The 23374-nt window shown below is 46.6% G+C and overlaps 1 protein-coding gene and 1 pseudogene across 5 annotated transcripts in view; one reads left to right on the top strand and one right to left on the bottom strand.

Annotated features, from left to right (window-relative positions):
• Positions 1 to 23374, top strand: part of LIMS2 (LIM zinc finger domain containing 2) — a 40721-nt gene that overhangs the window by 4232 nt on the left and 13115 nt on the right. For 2 of the 5 annotated variants that reach the window (XM_039851285.1, XM_039851287.1), the window contains exons 2-4: positions 18684 to 18843; positions 21227 to 21293; positions 21515 to 21635. In XM_039851285.1, the coding sequence (XP_039707219.1) occupies positions 18684 to 18843; positions 21227 to 21293; positions 21515 to 21635 (348 nt within the window). Of the gene's footprint in view, positions 1 to 11721; positions 12041 to 12557; positions 12810 to 13313; positions 13400 to 18683; positions 18844 to 21226; positions 21294 to 21514; positions 21636 to 23374 lie in introns of those variants that run through there. The other 3 variants (XM_039851288.1, XM_039851286.1, XM_039851284.1) reach the window with 3 other exon arrangements.
• LOC120593427 (Y-box-binding protein 1-like) lies at positions 9973 to 12157 on the bottom strand (annotated as a pseudogene).

Here is a 23374-nt window from a genome sequence, read left to right as displayed (position 1 = left end):
AGAGCAGCTCTCATGCCTGAATCCTGGTTCTCCCCACATCTCCCCTGGCCGCCTGCACCCAGGCTGACCTTTGGAGACAGCCCTCTCCCGCTCATTGTACACCTCACACACCTCGGGGGCTCTCCCTGCCAACGGCATCAAATCCCAGCTCTGCACAGGTGGAGTAGGCAAGACCAGAGGGAGGGCAATGGGGAACCACTAAAGTGATCTAAAGTGATGTGCACAGCCACACACTTTGGAAATTCACCTCTGGGTGCTATATAGAGAAAGGGCTGCTGAGGAAGAGATGGGGAGATGGGTCAGGAGGCAAGCAGCGAGGGAGGCTGCTCCGTGGCAGTGTGGACGAAAACCTCACAGGGTGATCTGATCATAGATTCCTAACTGGGCAGGTCATGGTGGGTAGTCACACTCTGGCCTATAACTTCTTTAGTAAAAGGTTTATCTTCACTTTAAGCAAGCCCTGTTCATTGTTCTTCTGCATCTAGGTTAATATACCTTTGAAATGCCTTTTTCAGACCCCTTGGAGGTATAACCACCTTCAGGAGAGTGGATCTGATAATCCAGTCTCCATCTTGCTTTCTCTCACCATGTAATCTTCTTATGTTCCTTAATTTGAAGTGCATAAAAGAAACTGTCAACTTTCATTCTGGGAAGCATTTTTCTCAGTCTGTTGAGATCTTCCTTCCAGGTGTTTTCTGTGTTTGGCTCAAATAAACTAATAAACTCATAAAATTTTTCTACAGATTTGGACATTCTTAAGTCAACAGCAGCCATGGGACAGAGAGGGATGGGCTCAGGGATCTGGGAGGTGGCATTGACAGGATTGACCAAGAGTCATGCCCAGTTCGTGGTGTAGGTGTGGGAGTGGATGCAGAGCTAGTTGAGGGCATGAGGCACTTGAAACCTGTGGCGAGTCTAAGGAAAACACTAAGAGGCATTTGGATAAGAGGGTCTGAAGCTGGGTGAGGGCTGAGCTGAGACAGAAGGGTGAATGAGGCCTCAGGCCTGGGTGTATTTGTTTAGGGAGGGGCACGCTGTGGGAAGAGGAGCTTATCCCTGGCCAGCAGCCCAGTAACTTTGGACCTTCAAAACACCTTAATTTTTGTCCCAGCTGAAAGGACCTTTGGCATCACCACTGTTCTACAGGGAGGATATTAAGGCCCACACAGGTTATCCCTCCTGCCCAGAGACCCAGCCTGTCAGTGGCACTCCTCTCCACCACCACGGTGCTCTCAGTCACTCCAGGAGTGTGCCCAGTGGACACCTTGGTAGAGGAGCCTGCCAAGGGGCATGTAGGATGACAACCAGAGCCGTCAGGACGGCACATGGGGACGTGATGGAGTCAAGGTTTTAAGCAAAGTGTGAAGCAGAGGACAAGTGATGCAGAACTGAGCTCTGATCCCCAGGCTGGCCAGGCTGAGCATCACCCCTGCCCCTCAGCTCCTTTTTCTTCTGTTTCTAGTATTGACTCCTGCCTCTGACCAGCCAGTGGAGTGCAACGGGGGATGGAGGGCCTGATTTGTAGCATGTCCAATTCCATGCTGTAAATACTCCCACCTTGACACACACCAGGCTACCAACCTGACGTAAATTCCTGCAAATTTAACAACCAACACTCATGAGCTGGTGCAAGAGGGTGCAGGCACAGTGCAATTGTGAAGAGGGATCAGGCTTTCCATGCACAGTGGCTGTCCTGCCTCTCAATCAATATTTCTTCTCTCTGCTCCGTCTATTAAGTGCTGATTCATAGATGACCCTTCCTAGGTCGTTTCTAGTTTGTGGGGAGGGGCAGGGGAGGCACCTTAACTTTCCTCCTTGTTCTGTTTATTTGAATCTTGTAAATTCCGATGATGACTATGTGAGATGACCTAATAAGATGAATATCTTAATGAGATATTTAACATGAGATGACCGTATCTATCTCACTAAGATGAGATGATAGAACATAGGTATGTATGTAAAACCAAATCTGTGTCCACAGTGACACTTGAAGTTTAAACTAAGAAAATATAATGATTCAAAATCAAATTCCTATAGGGTAAGAAGGATGGACTATGTCATTTGTCTGAGGCATACTAAGAGACCTGGCTAAGTTGTCTTCAGCCTTCCAGTGACATCCAGTCATGCAGTGGAGCAGGCTCTGATGGACAGGCCATTTGTGGGGTGTCACTGGCTGCCCTGGGGATGACACTCACCACTCCGCCACAGGGAGGCAGCCCCACCTCAGCACTTGCTGACAGCTGCCCTGGCTTTTGTCCATGCCTCTAGTAAGCTCCGTAGGTGCATTCATCACTATTTGTGTGCTTTTTAAAACTCTGAGATATAATTCACATACCACAAAATTCGCTGTGTGTACAATTTAGTGGTTTTAGGTGTATTCACCAGGTTGCGCAATCATCACCATGAAAAAGCTAGAACATTTTCATCACCCCCAGAAGAAACTCTGCAGCTATGTGCAGTCAATCTCAGTTCCTCCTTCCCCAGCCCCAACGACCACTAATTGATTTCTGTCTCTACAGATTTACCTGTTCTATACATTTCATATAAATGGAACCATGCCTTTTTTGCCTGGCTTCTTTCATTTAGCATAATGTTTTTAAGGTTCATTTATGTTGTAACATGAATACATAGTGCTGTATTTCTTTTTTTTTGGCCAAATAATATTTCATTGTATGGATATACCACGTTTTGTCTATGTGTTCGTCTGTGGTGGACATTTACATTATTTCCACATGAAAAATGTTGCTATGAACATTTCTACATAGATTTTCTGCTCTCTTGAACATATACTTAGGAGTGTAATTTGTGGATTATATGGTAACTCTATGTCAAACGTTTTGAGGAATTACCAAGCTGTTTTCCAAGTAACTACATTTTTACATTCCCACCAGGAATGTATAAGGGTTTCAATTTTCTTATATCCCTATAATAATAATAACTATTATTATTGTCTGTGTCTGTGGGTGTGAAGTGGTATCACATTGTGGTTTTGCTTTTCATTTCTCTAATGACTGTGATGTTGAGCATCTTTCCATCTGCCTGTTGTTGACTTGTATTCCTTCTTTTGAGAAATGTCTATTCAAATTCTGTGCCCATTTAAAAATTGGGTTGTCTTTTTATTGTTGGATTGTAAGAGTTCTTCATGTATTTTAGATAGTAGACACTTATTTTCTCCTATCTGTGGCTTGTCTTTTAACTTTTTAATAGTGTCTTTTAATGGAGAAAAGTTTAAAACTTTCATGAAAGTCCAATTTATCTATTCTTTGATTGCTTGAGTTTTTGGTGTCATATCTAGGAAACTGTTACCTAATCCAAGGTCATGAAAAGGTATACCATTTTCTTCTAGGAGTTTTATAATTTTAACTTCTACATTTAGGTTTTCAATCCATTGTGAGTCAGTTTTTTTTTTTTCGTCTTTAGTGAAATAAAATAGACAATTAGTTGCTTGTATTTACATTGTACAATTCAATGAGTTTTTTTCAATTATAGTTGGCATACAATAATATACCAGTTTCAATTGTATAGCATATTGATCAGAGATCCACATAACTCACAAAGTGATCACCCCACTAAATCTAGTACCCCACTTTCCCCTTACATATTTATTACATTATTAACCACTCTACATCTCCACATGCTACACACTACATCTCCATGTTTATTCTGCAGCTATCCATTTGTACCTCTTGATCCCTTTGCCTTCCTCTCCAAGCCCCTCCCATCTACTATCCCTCTAAATATTCTCTGTATCTATGAGTTTATTTCTGCTTTTGTTGTTTTGGAAGTTGATTTTGTTCTTTAGATTCCACATGTACGTGAAATCATGCGATATTTGTCTTTCTCTATTCGACCCATTTAATTCAGCTCAATGCCCTCTAGGTCCATCAAGGCAATATATTTTTCCATCCCTTTTCTTTTAGTCTGTGTGTGGCTTTTAATTTGAAGTGAGTCTCTTGTAGGCAGCATCTATAGAGGTCTTGTTTTCTTATCCATTCAGTCACTCTATCTTTCGGTTGGAGCACTTAACTGTTTTCCACTTGAGGTACTTGTTGTTAGGAATGTAGTTGTTACCATTCTTTATTCCTGTTTTTGATACATATATATATATATTTGTCTTAAAGAAGTCCCTCCAACAATTCCTGTAATACTGGCTTAGTGATGATAAATTCCTTTAGCTTATTTTTGTCTGGAAAGCTCTTTATCTGTCCTTCAACTCTAAACGATAGCTTTGCTGGATAAAGTATTCTTGGTTGTAGATCCTTGGTTTTCATCACATTGAATATTTTATGCCAAACTCTTCTGTCTTGCATAGTTTCTTTTGAGAAATCAGCTGCCAGTGTTATGGGTGCTGCCTTGTAGGTAACTGCTTTTCACTTGCTGCTTTTAATGTTCTTTCTTTGTATATAACTTTTAGCATTTTAATTATGATGCGTGTTGGTGTGGGCCTCTTTGGGTTCCTGGTTTTTGGGAATCTCTGAGCTTCCTGAGGTTGTATGTCTATTTCCTTCACCAAATGAGGGAAGTTTTTCATCATTATTTCTTCATATAGCTCTTCAACATCTTGTTTTCCTTCAGTTATCCCTATGACATGGATATTTTTACCTTTAATAGTGTCCCATAGGCTCCTTAAATTATTATTATAGTCTTGGCTGCATTTTTTTTTCTTTTTTTTTTGCATTTTGATTTGGTGTCCTTGGCTTCCTCATCCTCTATATAGGTCATTTGATCCTCTTCTTTATTCACTTTGTTTATTTCATTTAATATACTTCTCATCTCAGATAATGTGTTCTTCATTTCTGACTGGTTCTCTTTTATAATTTCCATTTCCATTTTTATGTTTTTTTATCTCTTTGTTGAAGTTCTCACTGAATTTATCCAAGTTCATTGAGCATCATTATAACCAGTGTTTTGAACTCTGCATCTGTTAGATTGCTTGACTCCATTATTTCTGGATCTGTTCTGTTCTCTCATGTGGTTTCTGCTTCTTCCCATTTTGGCTGCCTTTCTGTGTCTGTTTCTATGTACTAAGCAAAGCTCCTAGGTCTCCTGGTCTTATTAGCCCAAGCTGTGCCCCTTTGGGGCCACCTGTTAAGATTCAGCAAGCAATCCACAGACGCTGTGCTTATAGTTTCCTCAGGCACCTGACTTGGTGAGAATACACCTGGATGTGGCTTGGGTGGGCTTGTGAGTTGGGGGAGGCGGGGTTTCAGGGAATCCTCTGGGCGGAGTGACCTCTGTTATCCAGTTTGATGGTGTCCTGGCTATGGCAGCGCTGTGTCCTCACACTGGGAAGGGGGAGGGCTCAACAGAGTAACAATGGGTATCACTGGCACTTCTGTACAGAGCGAGTCTTGCCTCGACCCTCACTCCGACAATGTCCCATTGTAAGTCCCTGTTGCCCGCTGCATGCAGCCAACTGGGCATTGGTGCTCAGAGCAAGCAGGTCCATCACTGCAAAAATCCTCTCATTGATGCATACATTCTCAACAAAACTGAATCTGGCAGCCAAAAAAAGAAAGTATTATATATCATGGTCACACGGGACTTAACCCAGGAATATGAAATTGGTTGAATATCCAAAAATCGATGTAATATACCATATCAATAGAATAAAGAGAAAATACCATATGAAATGCAGAGAACATACTTGACAAAATCTAACTTTTTCATGATAAAGAAAACAAAAAACATTCAAAAAAGTAAGACTAGAAGAGAACTTCTTTAACCTGATAAAAACCCAGTATTAACATCACACTTATGGTAAAAGCTGTAAGCAGTCTCTTTAAGTTCAGGAACAAGACAAGGATGTCCAGACTTGCCATTTCTTTCCAACATTGCTCTGGAGGCTCTAGCTAGGACAATTAGGCAGGGAGGGAAAAAACGGAAATAAAAGGCATCCAGATCAGAAAGCAAGAAGTAAAACTATCTCTGGTTGCATATTACATACTCTTATATGTAGAAAATGCTAAAGAAAAAACCTAGGGAGAGAACTAAGAAATCTCCCTGCAACGACGGAAGGTAGGACGGGGCGAAGACGCGGGGGCTGCCGGTCTCAGTCTCGAGCAGCTGAGTGAGACAGGCTGCGGCAGTGGCAGCGGCAGCGGCAGATGCCTCTTAAAGGGGCCACTAGATTCAGTTTTGTTGAGAAGATGTGCGTGTATATTCATAAGGGATATTGATCTGTAGTTTTCTAATGATATCTTTGTGTGGTTTTGGTGTCCAGATAATACTGGCCTTGTTAAATTAGTTGTGAAGTGTTCACTCCTGTTTGATTTTTTGGAAGGTTTTTGTGAAGGATTGGTATTAATTCTACTTAATCATTTGGTAGAATTCACTAAGAAAACCATCTGGTACTAGGCCCTTTTTGTGGAAGTTTTTTGATTACTGCATAGTCTCTTTACTTAATATTGGTCTATTTGGATTTTATATTTCTTCTTGAGTCAATTTTGATAGTTTGTATCTTTCTAGGTATTTGTCCATTTCAGCTAGATTATTTAATTTGCTGGCATACAGTTGTTCATAGTATTCCTTTACAATGCTTTAAATTTCTGTAACTTCAGTCCCTTCTTTAATTCCCAATTTTAGTCGTTTGAGCATTCTCTCTTTTTTAGTGTCAGTCTATCTAAAGGTTTGTTAGTTTTATTTATCTTATCAAAGAACCAAGTTTTGGTTTTGTTTATTTTTTCTGATCTCTATTTCATTTATTTCTGCTCTGATCTTTATTATTTCCTCCATTATGCTTGCTTTGAGATTAGTTTACTCATCTGTTTCTAGTTCCTTAAGGAGGGAGCTCAAGTTATTCATTTGAGATCTTTTTTAATGTAGACATTTACAGCTATAAATTTCTCTCTGAGCAGTGTTTGAGCTGCATCCCATAAATTTGGGTATGTTGTATTTTCATTTCATTCATCTCAAAGTATTTTCTAAATTTCCTTGTTTTCTTCTTTGACTCATTGGTTCTTTAGGAATGTGTTCTTTTAATTTTCACGCAAATTCACAAATTTGTGAATTTGATAAATTTTCTTCTATTATTGATTTGTAATTTTATTCCATTGTGGTCTAACAGTATTTTTTGTATGATTTCAGTCCTTTTAAATTTATAAAGGCTTGTTTTATGGCCTAATATGTGGTCTGTCCTGGAGAAAGTTTCATGCATACTTGAGAAAAATATTCTGCTATTGCTGGGTGGAGTACTCTATAGATGTCTTTTAGGTCAGGATGGTTTATAGTATTGTTCATGTCTTCTGTACCCTTGCCTAATTTTTGTATAATGGTCTATCCATTATTGAAAGTGGAGTATTGATGTCTCTAACTATTACTGTTATTTTTTTTTCTCAGTTCTATTTTTGTTTCAGGTATTTTGGGCTCTGTTTGTTATTTACTTTGAAGGATTGACTCTTATCATTATGAAATGTCCTTTTTTGCTCTTATAATAATTTTTTCGTCTTCAAGTCTATTTTGTTTGATATTAGTATAGCCACTCCAATTCTCTTTTGGTTGCTGTTTATATGGTGTATCTTTTCTATCCTTTTACTTTCAAACTATTTGTGTTTTTGAATCTGAAGTAAAAACATACTTTTATTAAAAGGATATAGTTAGATCATGTTTAAAAAAAAAACCCATCTGCTAAAATCTGACTTTTAATTGGAGAGTTAAATTCGTTTACATTTAATGTAGTTACTGATAACACTACAGGGTTTACATCTGCAATTTGCTCTTTTTAAAATATATCTTATGTCTTTTTTGTTTCTTAATTCCTACACTATTGCTTTCCTTTGTGTTAAATTATTTTATTATTCAGTTGTCTTTATATCAGATGGAAGAGAAAGATTTGCAAACAAAAAATACATTAATACTGATTTTTATATTTGTGTATGTAGTTACCTTTACTATATAAATGTAAAATATACTTTACTGCTCTTTATTTTTTCATATGGATTCAAATTATTGTCTAGCGTCCTTTCATTTCATCACGAAGGACTCTCTTTAGTATTTCTTTTCAGCTCCAGAATTTCTATTTGGTCCCATTTCATAATTTCTGTGTCTTTATTAATATTCTTCATTTGTTGAGACATTGTTCTCACACATTCCTTTAGTTCTTTAGACATAGTTTACTATAGTTATTTGAACATATTTTAAATAGATGATTTAAAGTCTGTCTAGTAAGTCTTAACATCTGGGCTTCATCAAGGACAATTTCTGCTGCTTGCTCTTTTTTTTTCTGCGTAGTGGTCATACTTTTTTTATTTCTTTACATGTCATAATTTTTGCTGAAAACTGGACATTTCAAGTAATATAATATGGCAACTCTGGAAATCAGATTCTCACCACTCCCCGGGATTTGTGGTTGCCGCTTGTTGTTTTGTTTGTTTAGTGACTTTTCTGAACTAATTCTGTAAAGTTTGTATCTCTGTCATTGATGGCCACTAAAGTCTGTGCTCAATTAGTTTAATGGCCAGCTAATCATTGGTCAGAGATGTCTTTGAATGCCTGAAACCAGTAAGTCTGTCAACCTTTGCTGAGAGCACTGAGTGCGTGTTGGGGCACACCTTCAGCATTCAACCAGGCAGCTTACAACCCTGTCTTAGCTTTTATTTCCTGCTTGCACATAGCCTAAGGGTCAGTCAGATGTCAGATCTTAGGACCTTCTCAGGTCTTTTCTGAGCATGCACACAGCCCTGGGCATTTGCATAGTTTTCTAGATTCCCAGGAATATGTCAGCTCTTTTCAAAGCCTTCAAGGACATCTCATTTCTCAGTTTTTCTTTTTAAGCTTTTTGGTTAGTCTTTTGTTGCCCCAGCTATTAGCCATTGTCTGTGGCAGTTCCAGCTTTAATATCATAGGCAGCTATGTATGATAATAATACATTTGAAAAACATTCCCCAAGAGAGGCTTTTAGCACCGGGTGTGTGTAAGGTCACATGAAGACAAGCCTTTCCAGTAGGGTCTCTTGGGACAACTAGGTCAGGTTAAATAATAACTTCTCTTTGGGAATGAAGCTTTGAAAGAGCTCCAGGTCTGTCTGCTCCCTCATTACTGGTATCAACTGAAGTGTTCTGTTACAGTTCAATGCCAAACAAGAGTCCACAATTGGGGTGCAGCACAGGAGAGACTTTTTTTCTGTTAAAACAGCTTAATTGTAAAACATCTCAATTGTGATACAGCTCGATTGTGAAACAGCTTGGGCGAGGTGGCTTGGGTGTTACAGCTCTGTAGAAATGCAGCCAAGGCATTCCACTGAGACAGAGGGGACGCTGGCTTATATAGAGACAAGCCACCCCCCCCCACCCCTCACCCCCCGCCACATTGGCCCATTTTTGTACAAATGAAGAATCCACATGGTCCAAAGAGCACCGTCCTGATTGGTCAATTCCACAGGTTTTGATTGGTTAGCAAAGATGTAATGAAAATATCGTTGATCAACTCTGATTGAATGGGGTAGGTCTTCTTCAGCCCACTGGTGAAATTTTTATCCTAGGAGCTTTCTTATAAGGGTAGACACAGACAGGAAGCTGGCAGCTCAGTTTGTGGCCTTTTCCTGATGTGCAGTGTGTGCGAGGGACCTTTATAAACAATGAATGATAGACTTTTGTTATGAATTTGAGCCCAATTAAACATAAGGAGTCCTTTTTAAAAAAATTTTATTATTTAAGACCTTTATTAACAGTGCTTACAGTTTGTTGACTTGTTTGAAAAAATTAAGTTGTAAACTTTTATTACAAATTAAAAATGAAATTCTTAAAAATCTCCATTTGACCAGATATGAAACAATTGAAAAACCTTTAATGGTATATTGAGGAAAACCAGACTTTTAAAAAAATATGTTTGTCATTACCAAAAAGAGACATCTTTAGGTATAAATAATAAAAACCCAATGCTGCATAGATAATGCAGACAGTTCTGGTTATCTGCTCAACAGGCAAAAAGCAAGCACGGAAAGTCTTTAGCTCCAATCTTTTGTTCATTTCATATTCATTTCCTCTTGCTAGATGACTGAACTGGATGATGGTAGAGATGGTAAGCCAGCATTGACTCAACCCCATGTGGCTCAGCCTTAGAAGCTGTCGGTTTCTCAGTTGGTGGATCTGCTGCTTTTGTCTCTTTGCCATCTTGTGGTTTAGGGTTTTCTGGGCATCTTCATGAGTAATTGAAGTTATGGTGGTACCAACGGAGAGGTGGCTGCTGACTTTGGGTTTCATCTCTTTAATTTTCCTTATCTTCATTTCCGTCCTCTTTAGACTGTCTTTGGTGAAGTAGGCCCCTGCAGAATCATGGTCTATAGCCCCGATACATATTCTCTTTCACTGGTCTACATTGTTCTCCTGCACCCTCAGCACTCTCCATCACTTCTCCCTGCACAGGAGGACTGGGATACTATGGTTGACACCCATGGAGTCTCTGCATGTAGTAAGGTGGGAACTGTCGCCTGAGGTAAGGCCAGCGCTGTTGGGCCGAGCCTTTGGGAGCACTCGGCGATCCCACATTCTTTTACCCACTCTCATGATTCCAGTAATTCTGCTGGTCATTGCATGGAGGACTCCTGCGACGTGGATAGTGTCTGTAATTGTTATGGTCTGTTGCATATTTACTGCCTTGCACTGGAACTTCACCAGGGCCTGTGAGCATTTGCTGCCTCCGCATGCTTTTTGCCTTTAACAACATCAGACCCTCAGTCTCTTTGTCTACACCACGAAGATACTTCCTACAGTTATTCTTTATGGCAGTCTGATGTGGGTTGTTATTTTTTAATGCAGCTATCGAGTCAGGGAGCAGGCATTAGAGACTAGGATAAGTTGAAACACCACAAAGTTCACTGTTATTACCAAGATTCAATAGTTTTTCTTGACCAATGCTCCCTGGGTTACTGCAAGCCTTTGGTTAATTTACAGAGTTCTGAAAAAAGTAGATTCTGACAATTTTTGCTAGTTTTTTCATTGCTTTTATGGAGGAACAAACTTTCAGAGCTTCTCACTCTGCCGTTTTTGCTGCCGTCACTCTTATGGTGTTTTTTCAACTGTGTCCTCTGAAGCCAGAGTTCAGGCTGGGGAGCCTAGCATCGCCCCTAACCTGACCCCTGCAAGACAGGCTGCAGAATTTAGGGTGGGGGTCAAGGCTGTACAGAGATTTTGGATTTGGGCTCAATCAGACTGAAAGCCTTTCTCAATGTCTAGCCTTTGGTGTTCCCTTTTATAGTAAATATTTATCGATTTGATTAGTGCTTGATAACCTTGGACTTGAACTTCCCTTACAAATGATAATGTAACACTTGTGACTATAGCCGCCTTCCCAGGTCTATCTGCAGTGTTCCCTCCTCAAATGAAACTGCGGCTCTGGGGGAGAGTTCTGGGTTCTAGAGTTTGGGATTTCCACATGGGAGGGGCTCAGTGGGGACTGGTAAGAGTTGCCCTGGCCCAAGGACATGGACTTGAAGCTGCTGTAACAAAACTTTCTACATAAGCTTTCTTAAGCATTCAGCTGTCTACATCAGAGAGTGGGAGATAATCCTTCTATTTGTTGGCTCCTCCAGGCTCAGCCTCTCTATTCTCTTTAGCCCCTGGGGTCACCTTTAAGAAAATATTTGTTGAATTGATCAGTGTTTGGTACCTTTGGAATTGACCTGCATTTACAAATTATATTGCACCCAATGCTTGTAGTCATGTGACTGTTTGGGGGCTCATCTCAGGGTGGTTAATAAATACTTCTTCATGCTTAGATTTGGGATGAGGTGTGTTGCTCAATGAGTGGGCCCCTATATGACTGCCAACAGATCCCCTCCAAACTTGACCCTGCCTGCGTGTAGGGAGACCAGCACCCTGTTGTCCAGAATGATGGCTACTGTCTCTTTCTTTTGGAAGGCGGAGGAAGATACGGTTCACATTTCCTGATCTTACTAGAAAGGTTTTTCAGGGAAATGGAATTGCTGTTAAAGATTTCTGTGAGTGCTCTGGATCCTTGTTTTGTTGTTGACCATGGTGACTGCTCGGCAATGCTGACCTTGGTGTTTGCGCTTGGATTACAGCAGCCTTGACAACTTCTTTAGGTAAAAGTGCATGGAAATGGCACTCTCCTGGTGGTCTTCCATCAGATCCTGCTGCTTCTGCTTTTTCTGGCAAGCTGGGGGAATTGCCTGCCGTCTGAATTTTGACAGCACGGACATCTTTGAGGGTGTTTGACTATTTATTGGCCAGATCCGGGGACAGGGGCTTCCCTGGTCTGGGTCTCCTGGATGGCATTTGTGGCCGCAGGATCTCAGGGAACAGTCAGGGCAGGATTCCTAAACTGCTTGGGTCAGTCAGTACTGTACCATCCTTAGGTGACTGCCATCATCAGCATGACCAGGGACGGGGCTTAGGGTTTCCTTGCAGGTTCCTGGCAGCCTGGGACATGTAAGCCTCCTGCCCTATCTCTAGTGCTCTCACCTCAGTACTATTTAGGATCTTTTCAGTGAGTCCCCTCCCCAGCCTGAACCCAGCCCCGCCAGCCTCCGCTTTCACTGTGCTGCCCCCAGGGCGGGAACAATATCCTTTCTATTTGTTGATTCTGCTGCCCTTTGGAGACCGCAGTGTGTAACGTGAGTACGGAGGAGTGGGGGGACAGGCCGCCTTGCACGCCTGCCTCCTTGTGGTTTCTGGCCAAGGCGGCCGCTTCTGCCGCATCTGCACCCCGAGGCTGGGGTCTGAGGCCCCTGTCCGAGCGCCGCCCCCGCCGCCAGGAGGAGCTGCCATGTCTGCCCCGCTGGGCACGCTCGCTGCTTCGGGGCTGTACCGGCGGCGCCAGCACCGCCAGAGTCTACCGCCCTCCACTCCCCGGTAGGTGGCAGGGACAATGTCCGGAAAGCTGCAGCTGCAGGCCTTTCCTCTGACACCCTGCTGGGCCCTTCCAATGGGGAAGGGTCCCGCGCCTAGTTTGGCGACAAGGGTCGGGGAAAGCGCAACTTAATCTAGCTGGGTTTGATGTCATCTGTGATCAACATTCTAGGACAGGACACTGAGGATGTGGTGTTCGGGATTAGGTATCCTATGTACCCCATTACTTCTTTCAGACTGGGATCATTTTATTGCCATTTATAGATAAGCAAAATGAATGGCCAACCTGCTAGGCATCACTCATCCAAAAAATGGCTAAGCTGTGATTTGAACCCAGGTTGGGCTGACTTTAAAGCCTGAACTGCTTTATCCTATGGAGAACTGCCAGTATAGACAACCTCCCCTTGGGATGGGAGGGGAGCCTCTGGGATTCTGGGTGGACCTTGGGGGACCAATGAGGATGAATTAACCTGGAGGGGAGGGGGAAGGGACACGCAGATGGCGGTGGAACTAAGGCTGGGGTGTGGAGGCCTCCTGGACATGTGGAGTTCGTCATCCCCAGGGGTCAACTGGGTAGAAGCATCATGTAAAAGGTAGGGGAGAGCAAGGGGGGCTGTGAGCTGGGGTTCATCTGCATCAAAGTGACAGGTAGGGTCCCCAGAAAAGGAGGTGTGGGAGGAACTGTGGGAGAGGATGCTACAGTTGGGAGGAAGGGGTGCTGGGGAGGTGACAGCAGCAGTCATTGAGGTGGGGGACCTGGAGGAAAGACCTGGAGAGCCCAGGGGCTCAGTGAACGTGCAGCCTGCTCTACACTCACATATGCCCGTGGTCAGGACAATCCCCCCGGAACGGTGATGAGGACTGAGCCATCCAAATTGTCTGGGACTAAAAATGGAGCAAAAATGGGGGAGGGGAGCAGGGAACAGAGGCTGCAGAGTGGCAGTGTGGGGTACAACTTGCATGTGGGCTTGTACCTGCACCGGCACTGCAGGCCCAGCACAAACCAGGAATGGGATTGGACTAACTTGCTGCTCAGTGGGGAACCTGAACCTCAGCAGGTCCAATAACTCATCTGAGTGGACGGGAACCCTCACTTTGTGCTTCTGGAATACCCTGGGCGTCTGTGGGTGAGCCATGGTGCAGTGGGGTGGGCAACTGGGGCATCAAAGGCCAGAGGCAATGCTAGAAAGCAGCTGCACAGTGTGGATGCAGCAGGGAACATGGCCGAGATGCAAGGAGGGTACACGGCATGATGATGAAAGCCAGCCTCAGGAGAGCTTATGCTGCATGTGCATGTTTATAAGTTACTTGACTTAATTTTTCTGTGAACTTCTGCCTCGTGCCCTCCCCCAGCTCTCTGTCGTCAGCGTGACATGTTTAAAATGCACCCATTTAAAAGTAAATTGACCTGCTAGAGCAAAGAGGTTCTGCTAGGGCTTCAGGAAAATCTTCATAATTTCTGACAGGCTCTGTACAGATTTGGAATATGTTTCTGATGGTGTAAATGCTTCATGGGTAGCAGTCCAAGGCAGCATGTTGATTTTCTAGTATCCCCAAGGCTGGATGTAGGGCTGGCTTTGTGTAGATTCCTGTTTACTGCATGCAGCTGGGCAACCTCTGCCGCTGACCTCTGACTAGCTTCATAAGGGAGGCCCACGCAGTGGTTACTGGTGCAGCTTCCAGTTGAGCTTTAGAGGCCGTGCTGAGTGGGATTCCCCCTCTCCCCACATCTGGAACAGTGCCTGGCAAATTGCAGCTGCTTAGTAAAGATCTGTTGGATGAAGGAGGGAAGGAAGGCTGCTGTCTGCTAGTTAGGGAGCAGTTATGGTCTGTACTTGCAGGTGTTACCTCACTTGACCCTTCTAACAATCCTGGAAGTAGCTGTTGCTGGCTCATTTCACAGATGATGAAGCCGAGGTTCAGAGAGTATTCTGTGGGCCACGCAGCCCCAGAGTGTCTGAGCCAGGGCTGCAGTCTGGTCTGCCTGGCCGTAGAGCACACGCGTTGGGTGAGCTACTGCCCAGGCTGACATGGCTTCAGTACTACTGACTCATCCTCGAGTGTGAACAGGCCCCTGTAGCTGGCGCTGCCTGTTCCCAAGCCCCTCACACTGTCTGTCTAGGCTCAAGTCGATGGAGGCTGGAGTGGGGGAAGGTCCAGAATTGTTCAAAAAACAGTCTTGAATGACCATGCCTGTCTGAGGCCACTGGGAGTTGAAGGGACAGGCAAGAACTTGGGTCCAATCCTGTGTGACCCTCAGCAAGTTGCTCTGTGCTTCGATTTTATTATCTGAAACCAGCAATCTCCCCTCACGAAGACCTGGCTCAAGGAGGGCTCCCTCCCACCCTACCCCAGGCTAAAAATCATTGTAAAGCTCAGTGACATCTTGTCACTCAGTGACATTTTAGACAAGCCCACACATTGGTTTGTGTTGGCTGTCAAGATTGAGAGCATTTGGGGGTGCCGGCAGGGTTGGAGAAGGGGTACATGATGGTGTGCTCTCCCCAGGCTCCGGGGTTTGGCTTCCAGACAGCAGGGCATACCGTCGACAGCATATGCACATTGTCCATTTGGAGCAATTGCTGGTGTCTCCCTGGGGGATAATTGGGCAGACTCTGTGCTCCCTGTTCTTGGTCGGAATGTGTGAAGGAGGACATGGAATGTCCATGTCTCCTACCCTTTGACCTCTCAAAAGGAGTGCAGGCAGACTGCAGGCCTTCTCCCAGGCTGGGCGGGGATGAAGGGACTCTGGAAGGCTCCCGGAGTTGTGGAAAACAACAGCTCTCTTTGTCTGGCACTTACCCCATTGGGGTCCTGTGTTCCACACACTGTATAGCATGAATTCTTCACTTGGGCTCTGTGAGGTGGTTACTGTTTCTCTGGTGCACCTCTCTGCAGATGAGGAAATGAAGCCCAGAGAAGCTGGTGCCTTTTTCCTGGTCCTACAGCAGGTGGTTGGGGCTATCAGGATTTGAAACGTGGGATGAGCCCAGAGTCCCCACTTGTCTCACTGCATCCCCCACAGGAAAGAGCTGGCATTTTCTCTGATGCTGCTGTGGTTCAATTGTTGGGCACATTTGCACATCTGTTCATCTCTCTGTTTTTGGCCAGTGGGTTGGAGTGTTGTCTGTTCCTGAGCAGGGTGGTGTGGGGAAGTGGCCACAGAAGTGCTGTTAGGGGTGCTAATGCTTGAGACTTGGGCTGGGACAGCCAGTGGGTGCAGGAGGTAGGTGGTCACCCCACAGCCCACCTGCCTGTCCCAGGGCTTGTGTGAGGTATGTAGGCACAGATGGCAATATCCTTGACCCGAAATGCCCAGGGAACCCATGCAGGGAACAAGACATAGACAAGTTAAGGGCCAGCACCTCTAGGTAGAGGGATATGGTGACAATGTGAAGGTGTAGTTCGTCAGCCCTGGGGCAGAAACAGGGACTCTGGAAGGGTAGACAGAGATTCGGTATGCTGTATGTTCACTTGGTTGGGCCCAGACATCTGGGTTAAGGAGCAATATGAAAGCCTGAGGCTACACTTGATCTTTCTTGTGCCTTGTTTTCTGGGCCCTTTAAGTGGGGGAATTCCAAGCCCAGAGTCACAGGATTTCCTGTTGATGTCTGACTTCTCCAAGAGCTTCAAGGTCTTGTTCATGGCCAGGCTTTGGAACTTCCTTCCTGCCACTGTGGGCATGTACTTTGGGAGGACAAGGCCAGGTTCATAGTGTTCTTAGGGCAGGAAACCATGCCTGTGTGTACAAAGTCTAGCCCAATCCTCTATGGTGGCTCACTCCTCTGCCCTGTCCGGCCACCCTGTAGGGGTCAGCAGTGAGCTGGGGAGAACAGCGGTAAGGGTGGGGGGTGGCCACTGTGAGCAGAGCCTCCCTTTCATTAGGCTCTACCCTACTCCTCCTGCCACCACCCTGCTTCTTTGTCCCTAAAGCCATGATATGGACATTGGAGGGGGCTTTGGTCCCCTAGTGTGCCTGAGGGCAGGCTGAGCCATGAGAAATCTGGCAAGTCTTGCTGAAGAGCCTTCTGTCTTGCCCCTGCCCTGTGGGTTCCCCAAGCGGAGCAGAGAGGGAGTCCTGCCTGCCTGGACACGTCAGTCCAGCCTCCAGCAACTCTCGCTAGACCCTCAGTCCACATCCCATGCCTAGACCCCTGGGGGGCAGAGCACGCTCCTACCTCCTGAGCCCCTCCTGCCTGGGGACCCTTCTTCCATGTGATTGACATCTGCATACCCTGATGAACTTCACTCACTCAAGAATTGTCCTTATGATACTGTGCAGTGAGGGAGGGATGGGGTTCAATATTCTAGGAGGCGAAACAGGCTGGAAAGAAATTCTCAGAAGCGGTATGTTTGTGTCATGCCTACACGACACCGACGCTGCCAACTGGTACCTCTCTCCTTGCTGAGCCCGACCATCCTCCTTTGCCCATTTTTCTAGGCAGCCACGACCAATCCGTCAGAGTTGACACTTGGACAAAAACTGTTTGCTGCACTTGCAGGAAAAGGCCTGGGTGTCAGGGTGTCAGAAGGTCGCAGAGACTGCTGAGTCGGGTGTGACCCCTCCGAGCTTGAGCTCGAGGGCCCTGGCCTGGAGTCAACAGGGGCCTGGCTCAGTGTGGGCACTTCCCTCGGAGCTCAGTTTGGATCCCACTCCTCCCAGAAGGAAGCCTACCACTTCTGCCAGGGACAACAGTTACCTGCCATGGATGAAGTTTGCTCTCCACTCTGCTCCTATCGCAAAGACTCAGTGACTCTTACTTTCTCCATGGTAGGAGGGTTACAGGTTACGTGTTTTTGAGGGGCAGATGATCTGAAACTAACTCATGGTGCAGGAAAGAGCCATTGAAGTCTGACCAGTCTTGGTTCAAATCTGGACTCTGTCGTGTGCTGTGTGAAACTTGGGCAAGTTACTTTACCTCTCTGAGCCTTAGGTATCATCTGGAAGGCAGGACTGCCTTGGGGAATAAATAAGAGTGTGAATACAGAGCTGTTTACCTATGCTTGAGTGATGTTCTGTACCTGAGACACACTCTGGTTCCCTGAAAAGGGGTGACAGGAGGCACAAGAGGGAGCTGAGGTGGCCACTGACACCCCAAGAGGTGGCCCAGCATGATGAGGACTGAGCAACCTGGGAACCAAATCAATGACACTGACCTCCACAGCACCATCCTTTGTGGGGGCTTACTTGGGCTAGGCTACCTGCCAAGTACTTAAGTGCATCTCTCACCTAACCAGCCCACAGTACATTGTCACAGCTATGATTACGTTCTTTCCACACCTGGGAGTCTGGGTGCAGTGATCAAGGGACAGCCCAGGTTGAGCGATGAATGAGAGCAGCTGGCTAGATCCCTGATTGCTCTGGCCAGCATGTGCCTGGCCGTGGCCCAGCCTGTGTCTGACCCTCCATGGAAGTGCACTGAGGGCTTCAGGCTCTGGTGGAAAGACAGGTGTTTCAGAGGTGGGGATGTTTGCCTCCACCCACTGTGGCTCTTGGGAAGGTCATGCACTCTCTCCAGGCCTCAGTTTATCCATCTGTGAAATGGAGATGCTGTGTTGGCCTTGCAGGATTGTCATCTGGGAGTAGATGCTGCATTCCCCGGCATGCGCTGACACAGAGCATGTCCGTAGCCCACAGAGCTGCAGTGACATGCGGGTAGTTGTGCAGGGCAACCAAGCCAGTGCCAGCAGCTTGGCCCCGACCATGTATCTCTGAGTCCCCACAGTGCCAAGGCCATCACCGAGTGAAGAAAGCATTTCTTTTCCCAGAAAGCATTTTATCTTTTGAAGGAGGGGGCATGACCATCAAGTGCACCCTTCAGATCTGCTTGTCTTTGTCCCTCCTCAGTCCTGACCTTCCCTTCCTTCTCTCCCCAGCAACATGTCCAATGCCTTGGCTAACGCGGTATGCCAGCGCTGCCAGGCGCGCTTCACCCCTGCTGAGCGGATCGTCAATAGCAACGGAGAGCTGTACCATGAGCACTGCTTCGTGTGTGCCCAGTGCTTCCGGCCCTTCCCTGAGGGCCTCTTCTACGAGGTGAGGATGCTCCCAGGACCTCAGCCAGCTGCCTTCTTAGAGCCCTAGCCTCCAACCCAGTTCTGTGTCTGCTCTCCAGTAGCCTGTGGGCGGTGCCTGGCTGGGGTCCTGACCACTGTTTGATGGGGTAGTTATGCCAGGCCTTGAGCCGAGCTCTGCTCAGGCCAGTGCAGAGCCTTGCTTGCTACACCTTGTGAGCCTATCCCTCACCTGTGAGATGTGAACAGTGCTCCTCTGGTGGCTGTGGATGCTGAAAGTCACCTTTCATCCCACTTCCTATGGGCATACTCTGAGAGGCCCTGGGGCGGCAAACACTCTGCCCTGTGCACTTACCCTCTCTTAGGATCAGACAGTAAATAGAATAACTATAATGTATATGAGATGGTGCTAAGTGCTCTGGTTATAAGGGATCTTGGGGTGGGGAGGGTGGGGTGTTAGGGAAGGTAATGTTTGAACAGTCATGAAGGAGGTGACAGAGCCCTGCTCATGGCTGCAGGAAGGAAGAGCATTTAGCAGGCAGGTACAGCAAGTGCAAAGGGCCTGAGGTCAGATTGTGCAGGACGTTTGGGGAGCAGTGGTAGGAGGCCAGTGTGAGGGAAGCAGAGAAAAGGAGACAGAGTAGCAGGGATAAGGGCAGGGAAGCAGATTTTGTTTGGCCCTGTGGACCTTTGTAGAGCCTTTAGATTTCACCTTGGGAGAGGTAAGAGCCATTTCAGGGTATGGATCAGAGGAGTCACATGGTCTGTCCCACACTGGGAAAGGACCACTGGTTGCTGTGCTGAGGAGCGACTGAGGGGCACAGGAACAGAAGCTAGGGAGAACAGATAGGATAAGATGCTGGATTATTGGAATAATCTAGATGAAAGTGAAGGGAACTAGACTGGGCCATACTTATTCACAAGAGAAGATTGTTTAGATTTTCAACGAACTTGCAAACTGTTGTTAAACAGCCATTGTCAAAAATTAAGTTGTATAAATGTATAGAGAGATAAAATTTATTAAAAACAAAGGTAACAAAACTCAAAACCCACCACTTCCTAATTATTTTATTATATTTTACTATCATCTATATCTTTGAAGTTATTTCTGTCCACCCGTGTGGAAGACATACTATACTATGGTGGTATACTACTGCACGTCTCTTCTTAGCTCCGGGCCAGCGTTGTGTTGGTAGCTTGAAACGGGCCATGATGGGGATGTATACACCATAGAAACTGGCAAAAACTACAATCAGCACCGCTCCTTCCACCAGAGCTGGTTGTTAAACATTTACCAACACATCACTGGCGGTGACCAGTGGCAGGTGCTAGACAGATTTCAAAGGTAGAGCTGATGGGATTGGCTGATGGATGGCTGTGGGTGAGTCATTTGCCTGGCAAAGTAGGAGTAGCTGTTCTTTATGATGCCCCCTGGGAAATGCTGGCCAACTGTACAGGCAGTGGAAGGGGTGGGCAGAGCTCTGAGAGTGGTGGCCAAGTGCCTAGAACAAAGCCAGGCACACAGTAGGTGCTCAGAAAGTGTTCGTTGTTGAATGAATTTATACCCCTGCTGCCTCTATAGGTCACTGGGTAGGGATACATCCAGTATCAGCCTAAGAGACACCCATTTCAGAGAACAGGGGAAAACCAAGTGAAATTGTCAAGGAAGAAGAAAGCAGAGGCAGGTGTGGCCACTGTTGGGGCCAGCACAAGGGCCCTCATTGCCCAGACAGATAGGGACAGTGACTGACTGGCTGATGTCCCCACTGGATCCTGCTGGCTTCAGGACTCAGTGCTCTCCCTTGTGCTCCCCTCCACTGCCCTTTCTGTGTCCCCTCATTCTGTATACCTTCCCTGGGTCTTTTGTGGCTTCTGGGGAAATGGACTTCTCACACAGAGAAGACACAAGGAATGGGGCAAAGTGACACATATGGTTTAAACTTGACCCCAGCTCTCCTAGCCAGTGCTCCCACCTCCAGCCCTCAGCTGGCTCCCAGGACCAACGAGGCCAGCATCTTCAGCATCTTCAGCGAACAGCAAAGCCCCTTGAGATCTGGCTTTGAGGAGCTCCCTGCTTCACCAAGGCCCCTCACTTTGCGCTCCCCTTGTTGAACAGGCCCTCCCCTTTCCCTCCAGGACTTCTGCCTGCTGCCCGCCTCGGTCTGTAATGCCCTCCGCTCAGGATCCCACCCTGCCAAGTCTTTCAGCTGTTTATCACTTCCTCCAGGAAGCCTTCTCCAGAGGGAGGGTTGGGTTTTTCCTCTGCTCCCTGCAGGGTAGCACTTGTACAAAGTGGAGTGCTCATGTAGCCTAAGGGCAGGTCCTGATCCTACAAAGACCAGCCAGGGCAGCTTGGGGAATGATGGCTAGTTGGCTTGTCCTATCTCTGTTGGCCCCATTTGCAGTTTGAAGGCCGGAAGTACTGCGAACATGACTTCCAAATGCTGTTTGCTCCGTGCTGTGGATCATGTGGTAAGGGATGGTGACAATACGTGCCTTTTCTTGGCCCGGGAACTGTGGGCAGGATCATGGGGAGCCCTTCCCTGACTACCTGTGCCCTATCTTTCTGAGCATGAGCCCCTGCAGACATTACCTTCTCAAGCTCTGGGAATGGACCAGGCTTGGAGCAGGGGTGAGGAGGGGGAGGAGCATGTGCTCTCCCTGAGGAGAGCGCAGGGACCTCTCTTTTTTAGGTGAGTTCATCATCGGCCGAGTCATCAAGGCCATGAACAACAACTGGCACCCGGGGTGCTTCCGCTGTGAGCTGTGTGACGTGGAGCTGGCTGACCTAGGCTTCGTGAAGAACGCAGGCAGGTGAGATGGGCGTGCCCAGATGAGACAGGCAGGGAGGAGGGCCTCTCACCACAGGCATTGTGTACTGAGCACCAGGCCCGTTCCAGGCACTGTGGCCTGTGCCAACGTGGCTGCCGGCCCCACCACATCCCTGCCACACAGATAGGAGCACCCCAGTTTACTGGTGAGGACTGAGGCCGGAGAGAGTGAGGAGTGACAAGTCAGGGCCCACTCTAGGCTCAAGCATGTTCCTGGGAGCAGGCTGCACACAGCAAGGAAGAAGGTGGCTGGAGCAGGAGCCATTAAAAGCAGTGGATGGATAAGGAGCTTTGAGTCAGGTTACTACTGCCTGCCACCCCACAATGATGACACTAGCTGTCTACTTCCCTTCTATACCCATGGCTAGATGCTGCTGGAGAGAAAGCACTCAACCAGGGGGCCCAGATTCATTCTTAAATTGAGGGCCATCAATCTCATTAGTGCTCTGTGCTAGGTCTCCTTAGTAACTTAAGTTCAACCTTCTGGGAAGGTTTGCTCTTTTTTCCTCACTCCTTCTCCCACAATGGTCTCCACCACACCCCATCCCCCCCATCTCCTGCCCCATGGTGATGAACCTCCCCTCCCACCTCCCTGAAGGGACAGGCTCTTGGACCACCCTTGCTGCCTAGCATCTGTGCTACCCCCAGCCTGGTTGTGTTCTTGCATCTCCCAAAGCCCCGCTCACCCCATGTCTTCTTACGAGGGCTTGCAGCTTCAGTAGCCTTCTTTCTCACTTCCTAAAGGATCAGGCTGGGTAGCTCCCATGGTTCACAATGCCCTCTGAGTCTTCCTCATATGTGATTCTTGATTTTCTGTAGCCATTCCTGGCACACATACTGGCTCCTCCCATCTGCTCCCCATTGCCGGTTATCCCCTGCGTCCACATCGGCAGACCCAGGGATCACTGCTGGCCTCTCTACCATAGCACCCCTTGCTCCTTTTGGATGCTGCTGTAGTGATCTCATGGGAGGCTGGGCGGGTGACAGAGCCTTAGGGCCCTGTGCTGATGAGCAGGCAGGATCACCTGACAGATGTGTGCCTGAGTGAGTCCTGTTTCCTTCCTGAGCCGCATGCAGCTCACACAGTGCCCCCAGCCCCACTGCTTCATTGGGAACATCTGGAAGAGGCTGGAAGTGCTCAAGAAAGTAAGGTGTGACACCAAGGTAAAGTGTTGCTGTAATGAAAGGAAGCAGGGTCCTCACTTGGACCCTGCCTGTCTGGGCTGGCACTCTGAATGAAGGCTGTGGTATGTAATCTTCAGGTCTGTGTGTGGCGGCCATACCAGGGGTTGTCAGAACCACGGTCCAGAGCAAGCACTATCTCTGCTCTGTTTACCTCCACTTTGCCATTATCGGGTTGAAGGGAGAAGTTCGAGGAAGGGTGTTGTGTTAATCAAACACAATGATCTTCAGAATCTTAGAGTACAATTCTGTTAATGATCAGTATAATTGAGTACAAAAAAAGACCTGTTAGGGTGATATGTGCCACATTATGAAGTAAAACAGCTCAAAGGTTGGCCAGTCGAGGCTGGTAGAGGCCTCCTGGGAGGGAATGGGGCTACGGACACCCCTGCTGGGTCTGAGTTAGTGAGAGGCAAGTTCGTGCACCAGGACCCGGTTCCCCGGCCATGGCACCCTCAGGCAGTAACAAAGCGTGGTTGTCTGCCCAGGCTGTGTGCTCGACCAGGACTCAGCAGCTCTGGGGATTGTCAGGTCATGTGC

Source organism: Pteropus medius, unplaced genomic scaffold (assembly GCF_902729225.1).
Source record: "Pteropus medius unplaced genomic scaffold, Ma_sr-lr_union100, whole genome shotgun sequence".
Taxonomy (NCBI): domain Eukaryota; kingdom Metazoa; phylum Chordata; class Mammalia; order Chiroptera; family Pteropodidae; genus Pteropus; species Pteropus medius.
The sequence above is the reverse complement of the archived record's forward strand: the minus strand, read 5'-3'. Positions and strand labels throughout refer to the sequence as shown.